Genomic DNA, 18,881 nt, shown 5'->3' with positions numbered 1-18,881 from the left:
AGTGTGTGTGTGTGCATGTGCTTGTCTAGACAAAAAGAAGAACACAGCCTGACTAATGCCATCTGTGTGTGTGTGAGAGAGAGAGTATTGTGAGGTGTTCAGACACCATCACTATTAGTCAATTGAAGGCTAAGAGCAAGGACACAGAGGCACGTGTCTCGGCTTGACTGCTTGCATTAACAGAACCATCAGATGGGTAGAGAAAAAGAAATATACACACTCATATCCAAGGAAAACAGGCCCCAGGCCACCACAGAGAATGAGCGCCAAAGATCAACAACTCACATTAGCTCCACTACATGTCGTCATCTAGATCTGTACCAACCCTGGGCTAAACCTATTTAAGCAGACTGATGAGGATTCTCTTAAATCCTAAACCTTAACCATTTTCTTTCTTTAATTCAAGGCCTCTGGACAAAGAATACCAAATTAATAGAAGATATGATAATTTTGAGTTCATGTAGTAAATTGTCTTAGGGATTGGTTCCGTTTCAGTTATGTAAATAGGATTCCTCTAAGTCTTAAAAGTGACCTAATGAAAACTCCTCAGCAAATGTGTAAAGAGCTTCCATCATCCTTTCCTGTCACTGAAAACAAGTGGGCTAAAGGCACGCAGGGACAGCCAGGACAGCTTCATTTGTCTTCCTGATTGATACCGAGAGGGTATCAAGAGGAAGGGAGGGAGGCTGCGATCGTCACTCTCTTTCCACACAACGGCCAAGAAAATACTTCTATGCAGACACCATCTATTAAGTTAGCCAACACTCTCAGAAGGATTCAATAGCCGAGGAACAGTATTAGCTACAGTTTCCACCAGCTACAGGGCTTTCTTTGTGTTTGGTTGTGTTTCTTGCACAATGTTTGTCCCTTATGTACCAGTGTACATCTTGTTCAGAGAGACTCAAGGTTGCTCTCAGGCCGTGATGACAACAAGCAGATGCTGCCTGTCTATGTGTATATTCGCTTGTGTAAGAGAAAGAACGGCCGAAACAAATAGAAAGGGGGAAGAGAGAGAAAGAGTCTCATTGCTTTATAGTTCAGTAACAGAATTTCTAACAACACCCGTAAAAGGTCTGAGGAGGTCTTAATCACAGTATTAAAACAACTGCAGTAAAATTACAGGCCCGCTTTTATTATACTTCACCTAATTGCTTTTCACATTTTCCACAAGATGGGAAACACAAGGGCCTTTAATAACTTATCTAGAGAAACTTGACCAACTGGGGAATAAAAGGCGTTCCCAGCCACTGTGAGAGTTTAGGCTGGAGAAGCAAAGCTGAAGACCAGAGAGATTACATCATCTTTCACTAATATGAACCTGCTTGCTTTCTGCCTCTAAATATGGAATGAGAACACCGAGTCGGAGAAAACTGGCTCGCTAATACTATTTAGCTGATGTGATTTGCTTCAATAACACACATGCACACACACCTCTCACTCTCATGTGGTCAATAATCTTGGTCCTACTTTCTGAAAACCTCTGGTCCTTTTGTCTGCCAAACTGACAGTGATTGCTGTAAATCTGCTAAGAATAAGACTATGAGATGACATAAGCCTCACACAAAGTGATGCCAGGCGCAGGCCTATCTGTTTCAGTAACACTAACTTTGATGACAAGAAGCCTTCTGACTTTGAATTAGCCCTCAAAGGCTTATATAATCCACATCAGCTGGTTACTTATTAGAGCCAAACAAAAACCACTTAAAAGACTCAATGTATGACCTTGTTTAACTTCTTTGATCGGAAGCACACATTTCTCTTTGTCCCCATGTTCAGCTGCCACCTCCAATCATTTCTCTGTCTCCAGTTCCTCTTAGGTGGACTAAAAGCCATGCACCCACTTGGTAAAGGTGTCAAAATGGTTTCTATGTATCGAGACGATCGAGAGAAACACAACTCAGAACCACCAAAAATCAGTATTCAGAGGGCTAACAAGCGAGACAAAAGGGAGAGCAGACACACAAGAGAAGACCTGTCCCGTGATGACTTGTTGTTTCTGCTCAGTATTATGGAGGGGGAACTGCAGGTAGGATGATTTGTGCACATTTCATTCTGAAGTTGAATCTAGCTTCTGACATTCAAAAGTCACAAAAGTGAGTGAGTGTGACTGCAGCTGTCATAAGAAGCTGAAATTAAAGCCAGTGTTCTCCTGCAATGTTTGCCACATCAGGCCAGAGATGAGGTAATCGCTGTGCTGAAATCAGAGAAGACAGATTCAGCTCTACTGGGGGCCCAATATGGTTTCAGCAGACCGGAGAAGGTTATTCGTGCCCTGCAGAGAGACTCCCTCCAGGCCCAGCAGGACCACCTGCAGGATGTGTACAGAAAACCAATTGCTAAGGTACTAACAGCCAATAGTAAGAGACTAGACACCATATGGAGCGGGTGATCAAATTTAATGAGGGGAATGCATTACTGTCTGACAAAAGTGCATGTATTACTGCTGCATCATTGCACACATTTGTTATTTTGCACTACAGGTGATACATGTGCTGTATCTATTCTGCAATCATTACAAATCTGTTAATAGGACTTTTTTTCCTTGTACAGTTTTCCAATGAAAACTTTTCACAGCAAAATCACTAGCCTCAGTAACCAGTCTATTGTTTCAATGGAATTCCGGTACACATGCCACATTTACATACGATGTAGGCACTAATTCCCAACACTGGCAACCCTTCCACAAGTGACAGTACACTGAATTCTTACTCTGCACAGAACTGAGTTAATTTCTCTTTTTCTTTCAGCTCAACCACTTGGTAGAGGCCCATAAGCGCTCATCCGTAAGGATGCAGGAGCAGCTTGTGGAGGTGTCCCATTCTCACAGCAGAGTCCTACACAGGCTTGAGGAGCAAGAGAGGAGCCACAGGGCTTTTATCCATAAGAGCAACTGCCTTACCACTCTACTGGAGGAGGACAGAGAGAGGTTGGTGCACCAAAGCCTAGAGGTTCAGATGAATGCCCAAGCAAAGACAACATTGATATTTCCAATTTCCCACTAAACTGGTAGCCTGCCTTGGAGCTAGACTTGTACAAACATTCATGCCTTTCAGAATCCCTCCCGATGTAAAAGAGATGAGGATTTACAGCAAGCGTAGAAGAGGCTAAGGGATTAAAGTATTTCAGCACGCAGGAACAAGCCAGATCTGAGCTCTGTGATGTACACTTGTGCAGGCTTAGATTCTTTTAGTCTATGTTGGTCTGTAATGCTCTTCATGGCTGAGTGAGAGAGCAAAGGCACTGTTGGCTGCAGAGTTTCTACCACCCCCAGTGTATGTGACCTCAAGACTGTACTTAGAGTTACTCCACTCAGACACAGTCCATTACATCCTGGACTTGGTTAGACCTTGCGGCCAGCTTGGCTCTGTTCACTCTCCCTTGTAAACACATAAACATGCACTCACATGCAATTACATGTACAGACTAAATTGGCACCCTCCTGCCCAATTCAACAATACCACACAGCACAGGATGAAGCCCTCTTCTAAACCAAGTAAATGGGCTGATGGTTTGCTTGTGGGCAAAAAGATTCCTCTCAGAAATAGAGAGCATATTTAGATGTGGCCTATGAGTATAGCTAGGTCTAACATGAAGGTAGTCACTGGTTCTCCTATGCAATTTGAGGCCCACAACGGCGCTGTTGTGCTGAAGTCCCGGCTTGTCTCGGCTCATGTACCATCAGAGTCCACTCTGTAATCTAGCAATGTAGAGACTGGACCCGCACTGGGCTCGCAGCCTTGGGAGGAGACTAGTTGTCTGCATCTGTGTGCCAAATCGAAAACGTTTACTGATCCACGACAGGCACACACGCAATTAAAGACCAAAAATAGCCATGCCAGTAGAGTGATTAAGTTTACTAGGATTCTGTCTATTCAAATTCAATGTGGAAACTCTAAATATGCACACATAAAGGATTTGTGGTTCATCTTGGCCTAATGATGATTAATACATGAGTAGACAGCATGTCTGTGGTGCAGTGTGAACCCTGTGTGGCTCATACATTCCTGTCTGTTTGAACACAGAGGATTTTCATCTCTTGTCTGTCTTCCTTTATGAATTCTGTCATAAAGAACACGGGTCTTAAAATTCACACTTGAATGTATCACTTAATCTGAAGTTGCCATGTCAGGTTGGGCTGTGGGGTATATCAACAGGTTTTTTATTGTTTCACACCAAAGCAACTTCATGTTACTCAGCTTTTACCTTCTTATGTTCTCTTTGGTTAGAGCTGAAACAATCAGACAATTAATCAATACATTATCTCAATGTTGTAGATTATTATAATTTTTGTTTTATGTGGCAGTAAATTGACCATCTTTTGCTTTTGGACAAAACAGCCAATTCAGTGGATGTCACCTTGGGCTTCTGAAAACTCTAATGGGAATTTTTTCACTATTTTCTGACATTTCTTAGCCCAAACAATTACTTGAATAATTCGTAAAATAATCGCATCCCTGGAAACACATCACATGCCCCACTCATTGCACATTCACAATCAATCCACTTGTATTTTTCCTGGATATATTTATTTTTTGTTCTAAGGTACACCTGAAGAACAGTTTTAATTCCCTTTCTCTGTGTTTCCAACTGCGCTTCAGTTCTTTGATCTTGGCACAAAAAACGTTTGAGCTGAGTCAATGCTTGCATTTATCCACGGGGAAAACAACACAAGGCACATGGCGATACAGCCTGTCCCTTTTATCTCCCTCTCCATCCTGTCCTTCTTACATCTTGCTCTGCAGTAGCCTAAATATTTAACTGAAAGAATTTCCACTCCTACTCCAAATCCTCTTCAACTATCTTTCAATCTCCCTCCCCATTTCTTTTCAAAGCGTATGCTCTGAGCCAAGAGAGCCACTCAGCCTGGCTTAAAATCAGCACCCCTCTCCCTTTTTCATTTCCCTACAAAAAGTAGCTCCACAAGGTGCCATGTGCACAGCAGATGACCTGTTTTTAGCAGTGAACTATACGGTAAATTCCAGTCACGGCATATAATCACTTTATGCCATAGTATGATCCCTGTTGCGTGTCAAAGGATGATTACATCTGCACATCACAATGCAGCAATCTGGTTGTTCCAACCTTAGCTATCAGAACATGCTCTAAAGTCTGTGTGTATTTCCTATGGTCTGTCAATGGGCTGACAGCATCTTAGCATTAACCACACACACATGTTCAACACACCAAAGATGCTCTCATCTTTTCACTTCAGTTTTAAATCACAAACATTTCACAGGCTCTACCCTGCACCCACAAACCACTTTTAAACTAGATCATATTTTGACTTGCTGACTGATGTGGCCCGCTCACCAATACATCATCAATAAGTGCTACAGATGGAGGAAAGCAAGGCGGATGATTTAGAAAATATTACTTAAAAAGACGAAAAGTCTACAGCCATCTGTGAAGCTGTACTTAAGCACAGCTGTGCTTTGGGCTAAATGCTACAGTCAGAATGCTAAAATGCCCACAGTGACAATGCTTGCTAATCCAAAGTACATTTTAAGTATGGTCTTCACCTAAGTTTAGTGTGTTAATGTTGCTAACATTTGATAATTAGCACTTACCACAACGTGGAGTTGGGGCTGATGGGAATGTCATTTGTTTCACAAATATTAGATTAGGCACTGGACAATGGCAGGTCTCAGGCTTACACACTCAAACTTCCACATATACAGGTACGCATACATCCCTTCCCCATCTCTGTCTTTCTGTCCTGTTCACCTCTGTCATATTGGTTGTGTGTTTTTATACGTTTTGGACAGGTTGATGGCAAATTTCATTGTACTACCCTGTGCAATGACAACAAATGCTTCTGATTCTGATTTAGTAATAAACAAAAGTATTGGACGAATTTAATTTTGACCAGATGATGAAAGGCCATACAGGGGATAACCAAGTTTATCACAATTCATCCTAAGGGGAACATAAATGTCTGTACCAGATTTCATGGCAATCTATCCAACAGAAATATATAACTAAAAACCCCAGATGCTGACCTCATGGAGGGGCTAGAGGAAGTCAAGGGATAGCAACACCATTCAAATTCATCCTCTGCAGACAGTGAATGATTTTTCATGGCAATTGATCCAGTTGGTTGAGACATTTCATTAAAAAAATGAAAAACCTGCTGGTGGCGCTAGAGGAAAAGTAAAAAAAAAAATGCAGTATGATTTCTCTTCATTTTCATGAACACTGGTAGAAATGTTAATACAAATCCATTAAATAAAAGTTGAGATATTTCAGTCTGGCCCAAAGTCTTTGGACCGCCTGACCAACAACAACAGTGCCAATAGAACTAGAGGTGCGGCACAAGCATGGCTAACAAGAATTCAATGAAAAAGAAAAGTGCAGCTGGCTTTGTTAAACATGGTGGAAGAAACATTTTTATAAATTTTGCTCAAAGGAAAGGACAAAGTAAACTTGGCTGCGCTGTAGCGGAAACCGACAGCTGTTCCGTCCATCCCTCACACTCAGAAACACATCCACCATCTGCCGGCCCAGCCAATAATGTGTCACGAGAAGATGTGCATAAATTACCATAGGAGTCTGGCAGTGTGTCACTTCAGAGCAGAACCGCTGTTCTGATCGCAAGCTGTTGGGCCCATTTATTAGCTATACAAAGCATATGAGGTCAGTTTAGACATTCCCTCAATTTGCTGATAAATGAAGAGATGAAAGCTCCAACACACTGCTTGAGTAGCTGCTTTTATCTGCATCTACAATATGCCTTTTCTATGACCCTGTACATCATTATGTTTAGTACAACTGGAGGATTTGTCAAAAGGCAGCAGCTTAAAAAAAACTCAATATCTCTAAATTACACCCCTGGATGAAAATAGGAGCTATGACAACAGACGCGAGAGTATTCCTCTCATATAAGGGGCGATGTTTGAGGGTTTTCTTGGAAATGACTTTGAGGGATCGGATCATGCTTGTAATTGAGGACAAGCGCTGCAGATTGCCAACCCCTCCTCTAAGCAAAACAGGACCTCATGAACTCTAGTTTGGGAGTTGGTCTGAAAGGAACTGCAAGAAATGAGGAGGATTTCTCTCTCACATTCCACAACCAGAGAAATATCTCATCTAACTGAGACCTTTTCCTTACAAAAAACTAGCCTTTTGGGCCAAAGCAGACTAATCAAGCAGGTTGATTTATTAACCATATTCTTGCCTGATCTGCTGCTACAACAACTGGGCTCGTAGCTGATCATCATGTGTAAGTGCTTAGGGTGAAGATTGCAAGACCACTTTCTTAATGTTTCACAGCACAATATAACTTTCCCCAATGATAGCCATAACCAACATCTTAGTGCATTTAACACCAAAATCTATTTTATCACCCACTCTGACTTTGAAACAGGCAGCCACAGTTGTAATTAATCGAATAAGGGATTACACAGAATGCCAACAAAGAGCTGAGTACAGGCCTTACATCATTAACTTACGTAACTGGTGTAGACAGTAACTCAAGGCCACATAGTCTCTGATGGGAAGAATCCCCATGTTGTACTAAAACACAGCTGATAAAGATATGATGTAGACCTAACATACTTTAACTATATTATTGGCTTAACAAACTAATATACAACATGCTTTGCAATAAAAACAAATGTGTCAAAGTCACAGTGATCAAGCAATGTGATGGAGTTGACAGACACTTTCAATAACCATGCAGACATAGTTTGCACATTTATAAACTATAACCAGTTTTAAATGTAGGGCACGGTTGCACAGCCTTTCATTGCTTATTTTAAATATATGTGAAATATCTAGATTTCCATGTCTGGTGTAAAAATGCTTGAGGACATAAATGTCCAAAAGTGAAGTTTAAGTGTGTCTTTTAGGCCGTTTTGTAAATTCTTGTGTGATGACAACATGACACAAGGGAAATAGCTCTCCTTTAATTGGGGACTGGATAGGTTTGCTTGACAGAAAGAATTACCACCAGGGGTATATTTCCCAGTTGAAAGCTGGAACTAGGAGCCATAATGTGAGTAAGTGCTCCTGGAGGGGAACATGCGTTAAACACAGATCTATAGGTTTATGTTCCCCTACAGCGCTTGTGGTACTATCGTCAAGCAAGATACATTATTATTCGTTTATCCTTTATTAACTTTTGTCATTATCGTTATAACAGACAAGATTATCAGTGAGAATAATGACAGTATGATCTGTCGTCCTTGCCTGCTCAGCTGAGCTCATTTCGCTAAAAATAGTCTCTGACCGTCTGTATGTCTGTCCTTCGATTTTCCTGACAACCGTTCATCAGATTTACTTCACACTGTACATTGCTTAGGACCTGAGGAAGTCCAGTGGCAAGTGCAAGTTCTTGAAATCTACAGAATAAATGTAGTTACTGAGAAGCCATCACTGATGACTGGGGTGGACACTTTCAAAAAATACTAGGCAGTTGATTTGATGAACCTCCATCTATCACTGGCTAACTTTAACCAATCAGATAGAAAATATGTTTTCCATGATGAGACTTTGGTACTTTGCTTTTCTTTTAATGAAGAAATACTTGCCAGTTCTGATATAACTGATCGCAGCATCACTTTCTAAGCTCTTTCATGGTTGCCAGTGTTGTTTTGAACAGTCACCTCTCCATGTCACACACCCGTATCAAGCCTGTAGCTGCCAGTAGCTCCCCACAGGGCCCTAATTGGTCAGAATCACTGGTAGTTCAGACAAAAACACACTACTTGAAGCCTGACAAGATATACTTTGCGTTATCTTGTGATATTGCAAAAATCTAGCTGGCGTGCAAAGTAACTATAAGAAAGAGATACAGGAAAAATGTATGATGGCAAGAGTTTGGTATAAATAGCAGTTACAGGGGAAAAAAATGCAATTCGTACCTTAAAGCAAATAGGTTAAGGTGAGGAAGAAAATGGTGAGAGAAGGAGAAAGAGATAGAGAGGTGGAGGGGGAATGAGAGAGAGAGAGAGAAAGAGAGACATATGGATGTAATTGAGGGCCTATGAACTGATGATGTCATCTCACAGTCAGGTTATCAGGCCCCAGGCAAGGCAGCTACAACTCACAAAACATGTCTCTCTTTTTAAAACACATGGGAACAACACACACACACACACACACACACACACACACACACACACAGTATGCACGAGCTACAGTAACTAGGACATGCCAAGTTAGGTCGAGCACTTTTGCAGCCTGGTTAACATGTTTGCTGCGGCTAATCCTGCTAACGGAGTGTTAGCCTTGCTAGTTTGAATTGTGATTAAAGCTTTAGTTTTCTTTGCACACTCACACACATACACAAACACATTCTGTCCTTCCCATTAGCCTCTTTGGCATGGCTACACAATGACCTCATCTGGAATAGGCTGAACTCCAGTAAAAACATGCACACACACACTCACTGACACACACACGCAGCAGTAGAGCCTGTACAGTCCCATATAAGGACTTGCTGATGATGTAATGGGCGCCACTGACTGAGAGTGAGACTCAGTGTGCTGAGCACTTCTCATAATGTTTGGTTTTCCGGATGGAATGTCCACATCACTGGGATCTCCGGGAAAGGGAGAGGTGAAAGAGTAGAAAAGACTTATTCTCTGAGGATTTTAAAGGACACAGGCCAACGACACACGACAGGTAGGAACAGTCAAAAGACTTATGAACAGCAAGAAGATAGAAAGTGCATTTAATGTGGGTCACTTCCAAACTTTTTTTAACGGCAAGATGAGTTACATGCAAAGTAAGTATCGTCCAGTTCTGCATTGATTCAACAAATGGAGCGTCTTACAACGCCAAGTTGGTATCAAATAACAAAAATGTACTTCAAAAACATATCTAAATTGTATATTTAAAGATAATACATTAAGTCCACTGAAACCCTCATACTAATAATCAGATTTTGTTAGTTATCACCGTTTATAATTTTTTGCTATTTAAAGAACCATTGCTCATGACTAAAAGTCAGTCAGACAAGTTAAAAAGGGATCATGAGGTTACCTAGTGTAGCTTTTTAATTATATTCAAGCAATATACTATACATTTCCAAAACAGCGATCAATTCCATTCGTGAACATTAGGTCTTTGTTGATTAAACCTATTCACCCACACACATAATAGCTGTAGGTGATATGTATTTTAATGGCAAATGTAGAGATGCTCTAAATGTTCAAATTCAAAAATCCTATCCATTTACACATAATGTGCAGTCTCGTGTTTTACAGCCAACATAAGCTCCCCCAAAGATGTATCCAGAAATTAATACTTAGCCGAAAACTCTCCACCTGAGAAGAAAAGAAAAAGGTTTTGGGAACATTTTCAACATGGACACATAGGAAAACATGCATCTAAGCATGTAGATTTTGACCATTAATGCCGGTAGACCTAAATGTCGACATTCTGAATAACTGCAGCATTCAACACCAGCAGCAAACAGTCCACACTCGAGAACACACAAGATTTATTTTAAATAGTGCAAATCGACTGATGAGAGATCACTTTGAAGTGTGCCTCACTTGGAATAACACATGACAAAAATTCTTCAGTGTGTGTGAAATGCATTTGAACATTGATGGTATGCATCTGGGGAAATGTGGGGAGTGACAGCACTTGGTAAATGTAGCCAGTCTGTAATTACTTATGGAACAGGGGGGAATTCCTGCCTCTCCTAGCTGGAAATGGGGTAGTGTTGGAGGTGCACAGAAGGAGGGTGATTGGGTGCAGTGTTGAGGGTACTCAAGGGTAGAGGAACTTCTTAATTAACAAACACTCCCTGCCAAGGGACCATCTGCCGTGATAGTCTCAACATCCTAGAGAATGCATGCTGCCTGGAGTGAACAACATGGAATTACATGGACATATCTACATGTTTTAGGGTTTACAGTTAGGCAGGGACACGCATACAGTAGATGAAAAAAAGAGGGAGAGAGAGAGAAAAAAAGAAAGTATTACTACCTCTAGTAGAAATCTGAGTGGGAGAAAATGGTGATTCAAATTTTTCTGCAAATTAAAATAAATGTTTATGCTGGAAATATACAACTAGGGGTATTATTTGTGTTTAAATGTTGTGGCCAAGAGGTTAAGTATAAACACTATAAAGTGTCCTTGGAGACTGCAATAAGACTCAGTTACACAATAAAACCAGGCTACAACATTACGTTACTCTAATTTTACTCTGTTTTTTTTCCTCCACAGACTCAAGCTTCTGATTGTTAAGGAGAGAGAATACCAGGAGATAAAGGAGAAGAAAAGTGAAGGAGAAGTCTCAACTCTAAAGCACGAGCTGACCAAGCTGAAGGGTTTTGCATTGCTGGTTGTTAAGGAGCAGCAGTGTCTGAGCGAGCTGCTGGAGGAGCAGAGGCGCCGTGTTAAAGAACTGACTGCCATCACTGACCACATTAAGCAGGAGGTCAGTAGTGCTTACCCCAGCACAAAGAAGGAGGAGCTGAAATCCCTGCACTATAATCAAGTTTCCATCTTCCAAAACCAAAACACCATGACAGCCCCAAGTTTGCTGTCAGAGGTCGAGTTACTGAGGAGAAGGGTCGTGGAAATGGAGGGAAAGGATGAGGAGCTGATACGCATGTGGGACCAGTGTCGCGACCTGGACCACAGACTAGCGAGGGAGACCAGTTACTGCCGTAGCTTGAAAGTTGAGGTGGATAAACTCAATGGCAGAATCAGTGAATTGGACAGGATAGAGGGGGCTTTAGGTAAGAGCAAACAGGACTGCAGTATTCTGAAGGGCAGCTTAGAGCGAGAGAGAGAGGTTAGCAAGGTGCTGTCTGGTGAGCTTGACACTCTGAAAGTTAGGGTAAGAGAGCTGGAGGCCATTCAGGGCCAACTGGAAAAGAGTGAGGCGGTAGTTAGGCAGGACCTGGCCAAGCTCAGGTCACTGACTGTAGCTTTGGTGGAGGATAGAAAGACCATGGCCGAGAGGCTCAGACAGGCTGAGGAAAAACTCAACAGGAAGGAGGGCAATAGAAATGAGCAAAGCAATTTGGCAACAATGACAGAAAGACTGAGGGAGGAGAGGCAGCAGGCACTGAGGTCTAAGGCAGATTTAGAGGAAAGGATTAAGGGCATAGCAAAGGAAAAACATGAGCTCCAAGACAGTCTTAAACAAGAGGAAGAGAAGAATGTAGAGCTGCAGAATAAAATAACCATAATGAAGAAAAGGCTACAGATTTTGGAAAACAGGAAAGAAAAAGAGGAGAAGTACACACACAGCCCTTTTCCAAACAATGCCAACCACCACTGCCAAACAGAAGACAACAAAGTCAAAGAATTGGCCCGAGAGCTAGATAGGTTGCAAAAGAGACTGCAGGACAGGGAGGTGTTGGAGGAAGAACTGATGAAGGTGGAAGAGGACTTTGAGTCCCTGCAAAAGAGGTTCAAGGATGAGCAGAAGAGGTCTCAGGCCCTAACAGCAGAGCTAGAGGTGGCAAAGAGGGAGCTTTCCAGGTACGAGCAGGCAGAGAAGCATGAAGTCAACCAGGAACACCTTCTCCTTTGCCGTCTCCAAAAGGAGCAGGTTAAGTCCCGACTGCTAGGCAGAGAGGTTGAGACCCTGAAGGAGAAACTCCAGAAGCTGATGGGAACTGAGGAGTCAATCTGCAGGGTTCAGTCGGATCACTCCACGCTGCAGAGGAAACTGACCCAGCAGGAAGCCAGTAACAGAGATCTGGCCAGAGAGGTGAAGGAACTGAGTAGTGAGCTGGAAAGACACAGGCAAAAAAGGAATCTTACACCTGGTGCAAACAGGCAACTCTTTTCAGACCGTCATCAAACCACCAAAGGGGTTCAGACCGGGCCTGCAGATAGCCTGCTGTCTGACTGTGACCACAGTGAGAAACTAGACGAAGAAAGCGAGCATGAGAACCCAAACCACAATGCAGAAATCGTAAACAGAAGAAGCTCTCTTGTCAACAACCTTAACAGCTTGAACAGTGCAAATAATAACTTAAGCCCATACAGCAGCCATTCAGCCAATGGCGTAGATATGCACCAAACAGTTAATGGGGAGGTGATGTTAACCCACACACCAGGGCAGCCCTTGCATATCAAAGTAACGCCACATCATATACTCAATACAGCCACACTCGAGATCAGCAGCCCCACTGGAGACACCGCTACATCCTACACCAGCACAGCTGTAATCCCAACAAGCGGAGCATCACCTAAACAGAGAATTACCATCATCCAGAACTCGGCTCTGACTGCAGTTAATACTAAAACCCCACCTTCAAGCCCCGACCGCACCCTCTCCCCACTTGACGGTACACCAATGTCCCGGGTGTTAAGTCCAAACTCCTCACGCTCTGCGACACCAGACGACGGCAACTCCCCCATTCAGATCGTAACAGTCAGGACCTGTTCTCCAGAGCCGGTGGATGCTGCAAATCAGCCTGTTTTCTGCAAGACACCGGAGCGGCAGAGCAGCTGGCAACATCAGAGATCCAACAGCACTGATTCTAGTCCCGGCATCATCGCCACAGAGGACAACAAGATCCATATCCATCTGGGGAGCCCTTATATCCAGTCTCTGAATGGTATGACCCACAGCATCCCGCAGCCTGTGGGGCCGTACTACCTCCGACATGAGCAAAGGACTCAAGTGCTCGCAAATGGCTGTCATGTCAAAGGTGTTGGCAAGATTACAAGTAGCATCACTATATCCCCTGCTACTTCTCCAGCATCACATTCCTCAAATATAACAGTAAGTGGCCTTTGTGATTAGGTGAAAATGTATATATTCTGAGCATATAGTATTATGTTCTCAGTCACATTTTTGGACTACACAACTAAAACACATTCTCTAATAAGAACTTGTATTTTGTAAAACTTGTGAAATAAATGCTTTTTGGTATTTGCCCTATAACAGTCTATATATAGTCTACTTGGTCTTGTTGGCGTGTCCCAACCCTTTTTTGACTGTATGACAATGTGTGTCTAGTGCCTATATGAGAGCAAAGTGAAACATCATCACAACCAAATATTTGATGTGCTTATTACAATATTCTGTTTCATTAATGTGTTATTTCTGTTCATTAAAAGTGTTTGCGTTAATGTTTTTTTCATTCACCTTGTATACTTTGAAGAGGAAGTTGGCCTCAACACAGCTAAAAGATTACCAGCCAGTTTAAATGCAAAACAGTTGGAATCAGAAAATAAAATAAATAGTTTGATGTTATTCCCATTTCAGGGCCAACTCCACACTGCAAAACACAACATATAAAGCACATATCTGTAAATTACATTTTTTAAAAATGAATTTAAGGGAGAAAACTAAGAATTACTGGGATAGAAAAGTTTATTTGTTTGCTAAGTTTGAATCAAAAGTTGAGTCACACATTATCTCGACCACAGAAAAATTCCTCACAACTCTGTGCGTGCGTGCATGTAAGTGTGAAACCTTCAAATATGCACTGGAAAACTCTGCTCATGTTTTTCTGACACAATAAAAGTTGGAACACCTAGTGGTGGTGGGTCTGCTTAGGTTTTATGGTGGACAGACTATTAAAGCCTTTTCTATTCTGGGTAAAAATGATAAAAAGGTGAAATACAGTGTTTAACACATTTAAAATGGACACTTGATATACGATTAAATCCCTTCTCAACTTTTCCTTAAATCCATTAACACATTTTCTCAGATTTTACTTGATGCACGCAAAGAGCAGGTCAGTCTTGTTTTGTCAGTCACTTATGTTGCCACAGCAGGTGAAGCATTTTGCAAATGTTATCTCCTGCCAGCTGAACCTCCCAATGCAGACAATGATAGCTTATTTTATGGTTGTGTTGATTTTCTCACTTTATAAACATTTCTTGTTTTCTTTAACAGATTTTTCTGTTTGTAAAATGCATTTGAAGCATGAATGAACCAGTAGCAAAACAGTTTTGATTTTTTTTCCTGAGAAATATATTATCACACTGTATCCAACAAATAAACCCCCACACGTGAGGCAAGGACGCAAGTTGTGGGAGCCATCATGAAATAAAAGAAAAAATTCGACAAACAAAAAAACACTTGATCAGTACTATTAAATTATCCAAAATTATCCATTCTATACTTTCTAAAAAAAGCATCCTTATTATTTCTTTTATTCACTTGTGATAATAAATTACGTTATGCTGACTTTCTATAAAGGACTTTGGTCAACCTTAAATATGCTCTATAAATGAACTGTCTCAACTTGACAATTATGTGTATTTAGGTCAGCCCATTCCATTTCATACATTGGAGGCTAGAATCAACCCCTCCACCATAATCACAGCATTCATGGTTTTAAGTCAACAACAGATCTAATTTTTGAAAAGGTCAACACCACAAAATATATGGTTATATAGTGTGGCAGAAATAAATGGCTTGTTAAATAACTTTAATAAAGTTTGTGATGAGCTGTTTCATCTAAAAAAGAAACAAGCTGACAGTATTGAGGGGCACCATGAGGCCTGCTGTGGTAGGAGAGGCTGGCACAGAGCCGACATAGCAGGTATATGATGACAAAGATGGAGAAACATTAACCACACTGACATCACCGGTTGGCAAGGTGGGAACCAGATGACGGATTTGATGACAGTTTAGGGCAGACTGGAGCGTGACAGAGGCCTCATGAGAATCATTGTCATTAGTGTGACTGTTTAGCCACAAGACACATCACCATAAAAGTCATAATCCTTCTCACGAATCTCCTCTTCATTCTTAAGACTTCAAAGTCCGTCCCATGCTCTAACAGACTTCAGCTCTCCTTTTCTGTCTTGTCAATTTTCAGTCAGCCTCACAGCCTTTTCTGTCAAACAACTCTGGGATACAAATGTGAGTAAGGATGGGATGTCAGGGTAAAGAGGCCAAGCCAGAAAAACTAAGAGCTGCAAATTGCATGGGTTTATTATGGTATTCTCTAATCAGATTCCTGTGGGGTCGCTGAAGAAGCCTGGTCCAACAAGGCTACCCAAGACCAAATAATTAACCAAAAGATGAAGCAACAGAGCTCTCAATACAGGACGGAAAATGGAAAATCTACCTCAGTGCAGGAAACAATTATCTGAAAATGCCAAACAGGTCTGAGACTACTACTACTACTTTTTTTTTTTTTAGCACTGCAGCCCAGTGTTTCAAAATGACAACATTTATAATATAAATATGCAAACAATTATTGAAGAGATCTGATTGTAATGTAGATATCAAGGCTGTTTTAGGAAGATATTCCAAACAAATATGATGATGAATAAAATAGAATATATTATTATAATACTTTTTGTACACGTGTTTGTGTCAGTGTTGCAAGAAATATAAATCACATATAGCATATCTAAATCTGATAAAATATCACTGCACCCAAACTATTCGTTTGGGTGCATTCGTTTTGGTGCTATTAACTAACTGTTACTACAGGCATCAAAAGTCAAAGTACTCATTTGGTGGCATAATACACTACTTATTTCACCGCTAGTATACTACTAATTTCATATAGTATCATCGATTATTGCTACTGTAGTCATTTTTAGATACTCATAAGAAACTCATATTTTAAAGTAAAAAGTAAAATATGTTCCTTATAAAATGTAGTGAACTTGAAGGAATACTCAAGTAAAGTACAAGTACAACAATACTGTACCTGAGTACCTGTACTTACTTTTACACCACTGATTTGTGTGTGTATGCAAGTGAAGTAATAGATATGTCTATATATCTGCCAAATATGAAGGTTGCATTTTAAACCCTCCTGTAAATACGCAATATTCAGCTCGGCAACGCACAAACACTCCGCTGTCCAAACCAATCAGGCCAATAATCCTTAAGGTACAGGACTGCCCTCTATTGGTATGCAGAGTGCATAAATCTTTGCAAGCGATAGCCGCAGGAAACTTCCCCTGTTTATATATGGAGATGTGTATGGAAAAGTGGGCACAGCAGAATAAGCACAGAGTTATGTAACGTTATAGAGGAGAGCTAACTGTGGGGTTCAAGGGAAAGTACAAGACATGGCAGACCTTAAAGCCACATTACCTTTATCATAACGATCTTCTGTCATGACAGCCATACTAACACACGTGTTTACACACCTTCTGCTTGTAACAACTCCTGCTACGAACGCGAACTTCCCCATATCTTAACAAATGACAGGTAAGTAACATACAAGCTCACTGTTTTGTTATGTTACGCTTGTCGCTATGGTAACTGACGGTAACGACACACAGAATGTAACTAGCTAAAGTTAACTGATGGCTAGCTAATCGTTAGCTTACAGTTAGCAACTGACATTTCTCGCTACAGTCTAACGTCAAGACTTCCCTTATCATGACACACCAAAACCTCCTGGACCACATGTTTCAGAAACACTAAAAATAAAAGTACTACAGTCAAGCAAGATACCTGTATTGCCCTCGTGGGTCCACCACTCGTCACCCAAGTCGTCTCCCATTTTCCTCAACGATGCTAGCAGTCTGTCCAATCCAAATGTACCGCTGAGAGAACATGCGAGGGGTGCGTTCAGGAGCAGCACGTTTGAAACAGACAATGTTTTGACTGTGAACGCTAACGGGACACCATGCGGACTAAGACACTTGTTCTCACAAAAACACGATGTAATGGGGCCGGCTATACGCAGGGGCAAGAGAGGGCAACAAATGACTTGAAAAAAAGACACAAGATTTCTTACCAAATTAACTAAGTACCAAGGTAACTACTCACTCACTCTGTCAAAAATGACAGAAAACAGATTTTGAGATGTCCAAAAATGGAAGAAAAAAAAGTCATACATTACCATGTACATTTTTGTCAAAAAGGTCAAATTTTAAAATAATTTAAAATGCTTAAAGGTTTTCTGTATTTTTGTGCATAACTGCTAAATTTTAGTATTAAAGTCTTGTTTCTTTGTGAATTTAATGAGAGGAATTCTGTTTCAATTGCTTTGGCTAGCTCAAAATTGGATTAGTTGAGGATTAGTTGGCTTGTTGACCACTTTTTAAGGAGTTTATTTTAAAAACACGCTTCCGGCATATCGCTAAAGTGCCTAAGCATTGTTTGAATTATTTGCATTGTTACATCAACTTCAGCTAATGTACGTTCTGACATAAAAGCTACATGCAAAGCTATATGTTATCTGTTACCACTCAACCCTGGCTCTAACTGTAAAGTTTACTTTATTTTTTGGCAAGAGGACCTTTCATTGAAATGTCACATTATTCTCATTCATGATACGTTCAGTAAAGTCTCATTAGTTCAATTTCCTCTCCTTTAAGTGCTCTCTTATTAATTATTAATAACGCTTTGCCCTAATAACATTAATATCACCAGGCAGCTATGTTTTGTTATCATTTAAACGAAGACCAGGTCAACTTTAACAACTGTTTAATAAAACACAACTGTTGAAATAAAACCAGAATTTGGCTCTGACTCACACTTACTATGCTGCTGATGCAGCAAGGCTCTGTTTATCTTCATCATGAAATTAGCAATTCTACCAAATTCGGCTTGTAGTGACAAAGCTGCTACACAGTTGAAATTAACTATTTGTATTTTTTTTAAACAAAAATAAATCTGGGTGCCATGACAACAGTCTTCCTAATTATGCTATGATAAAACAGGTCAATTTAGCATAAAAAGTTCATTTTTATGGTTGATTGGGTACCTGGTTAATGAAGATAATCTGTCTATAATCTGTTTGGGGTGCAGACACATGATTGCAAAAAGTCGAAAGATTTACAGAGGCTTAGACGCACAAATAAACAAAAGCTGACACAAAGCAAAAGATAAACAAAAAATACAGATAACCAACAGATCAAGAGACAATGTCTAAGCTCAGTGATTCCTCTGACGCACTAGAGCACTAAGCCATACGTGCAGTGCCTTTCTCTATATATGTTTTATTTTTGTGCTAAAATAGGGCCCTTTT

The 18,881-nt window shown here is 40.8% G+C and overlaps 1 protein-coding gene and 1 pseudogene across 2 annotated transcripts in view; one reads left to right on the top strand and one right to left on the bottom strand.

Annotated features, from left to right (window-relative positions):
• Window positions 1-17,895, bottom strand: part of cmss1 (cms1 ribosomal small subunit homolog) — a 30,886-nt gene extending 12,991 nt beyond the window's left edge. The window contains exon 1 of one of the 2 annotated variants that reach the window (XM_059342544.1): window positions 17,360-17,895. In XM_059342544.1, the coding sequence (XP_059198527.1) occupies window positions 17,360-17,408 (49 nt within the window). In that variant the 5' untranslated portion in view covers window positions 17,409-17,895. Of the gene's footprint in view, window positions 1-16,993; window positions 17,043-17,359 lie in introns of those variants that run through there. The other variant, XM_059342543.1, reaches the window with a different exon arrangement.
• On the top strand, window positions 1,569-14,482 carry LOC131978782 (filamin A-interacting protein 1-like; annotated as a pseudogene).
• Window positions 17,896-18,881: the final 986 nt, after the last annotated feature.

The sequence above is a fragment of the Centropristis striata genome, chromosome 10 (assembly GCF_030273125.1).
Source record: "Centropristis striata isolate RG_2023a ecotype Rhode Island chromosome 10, C.striata_1.0, whole genome shotgun sequence".
Taxonomy (NCBI): domain Eukaryota; kingdom Metazoa; phylum Chordata; class Actinopteri; order Perciformes; family Serranidae; genus Centropristis; species Centropristis striata.
The sequence above is the reverse complement of the archived record's forward strand: the minus strand, read 5'-3'. Positions and strand labels throughout refer to the sequence as shown.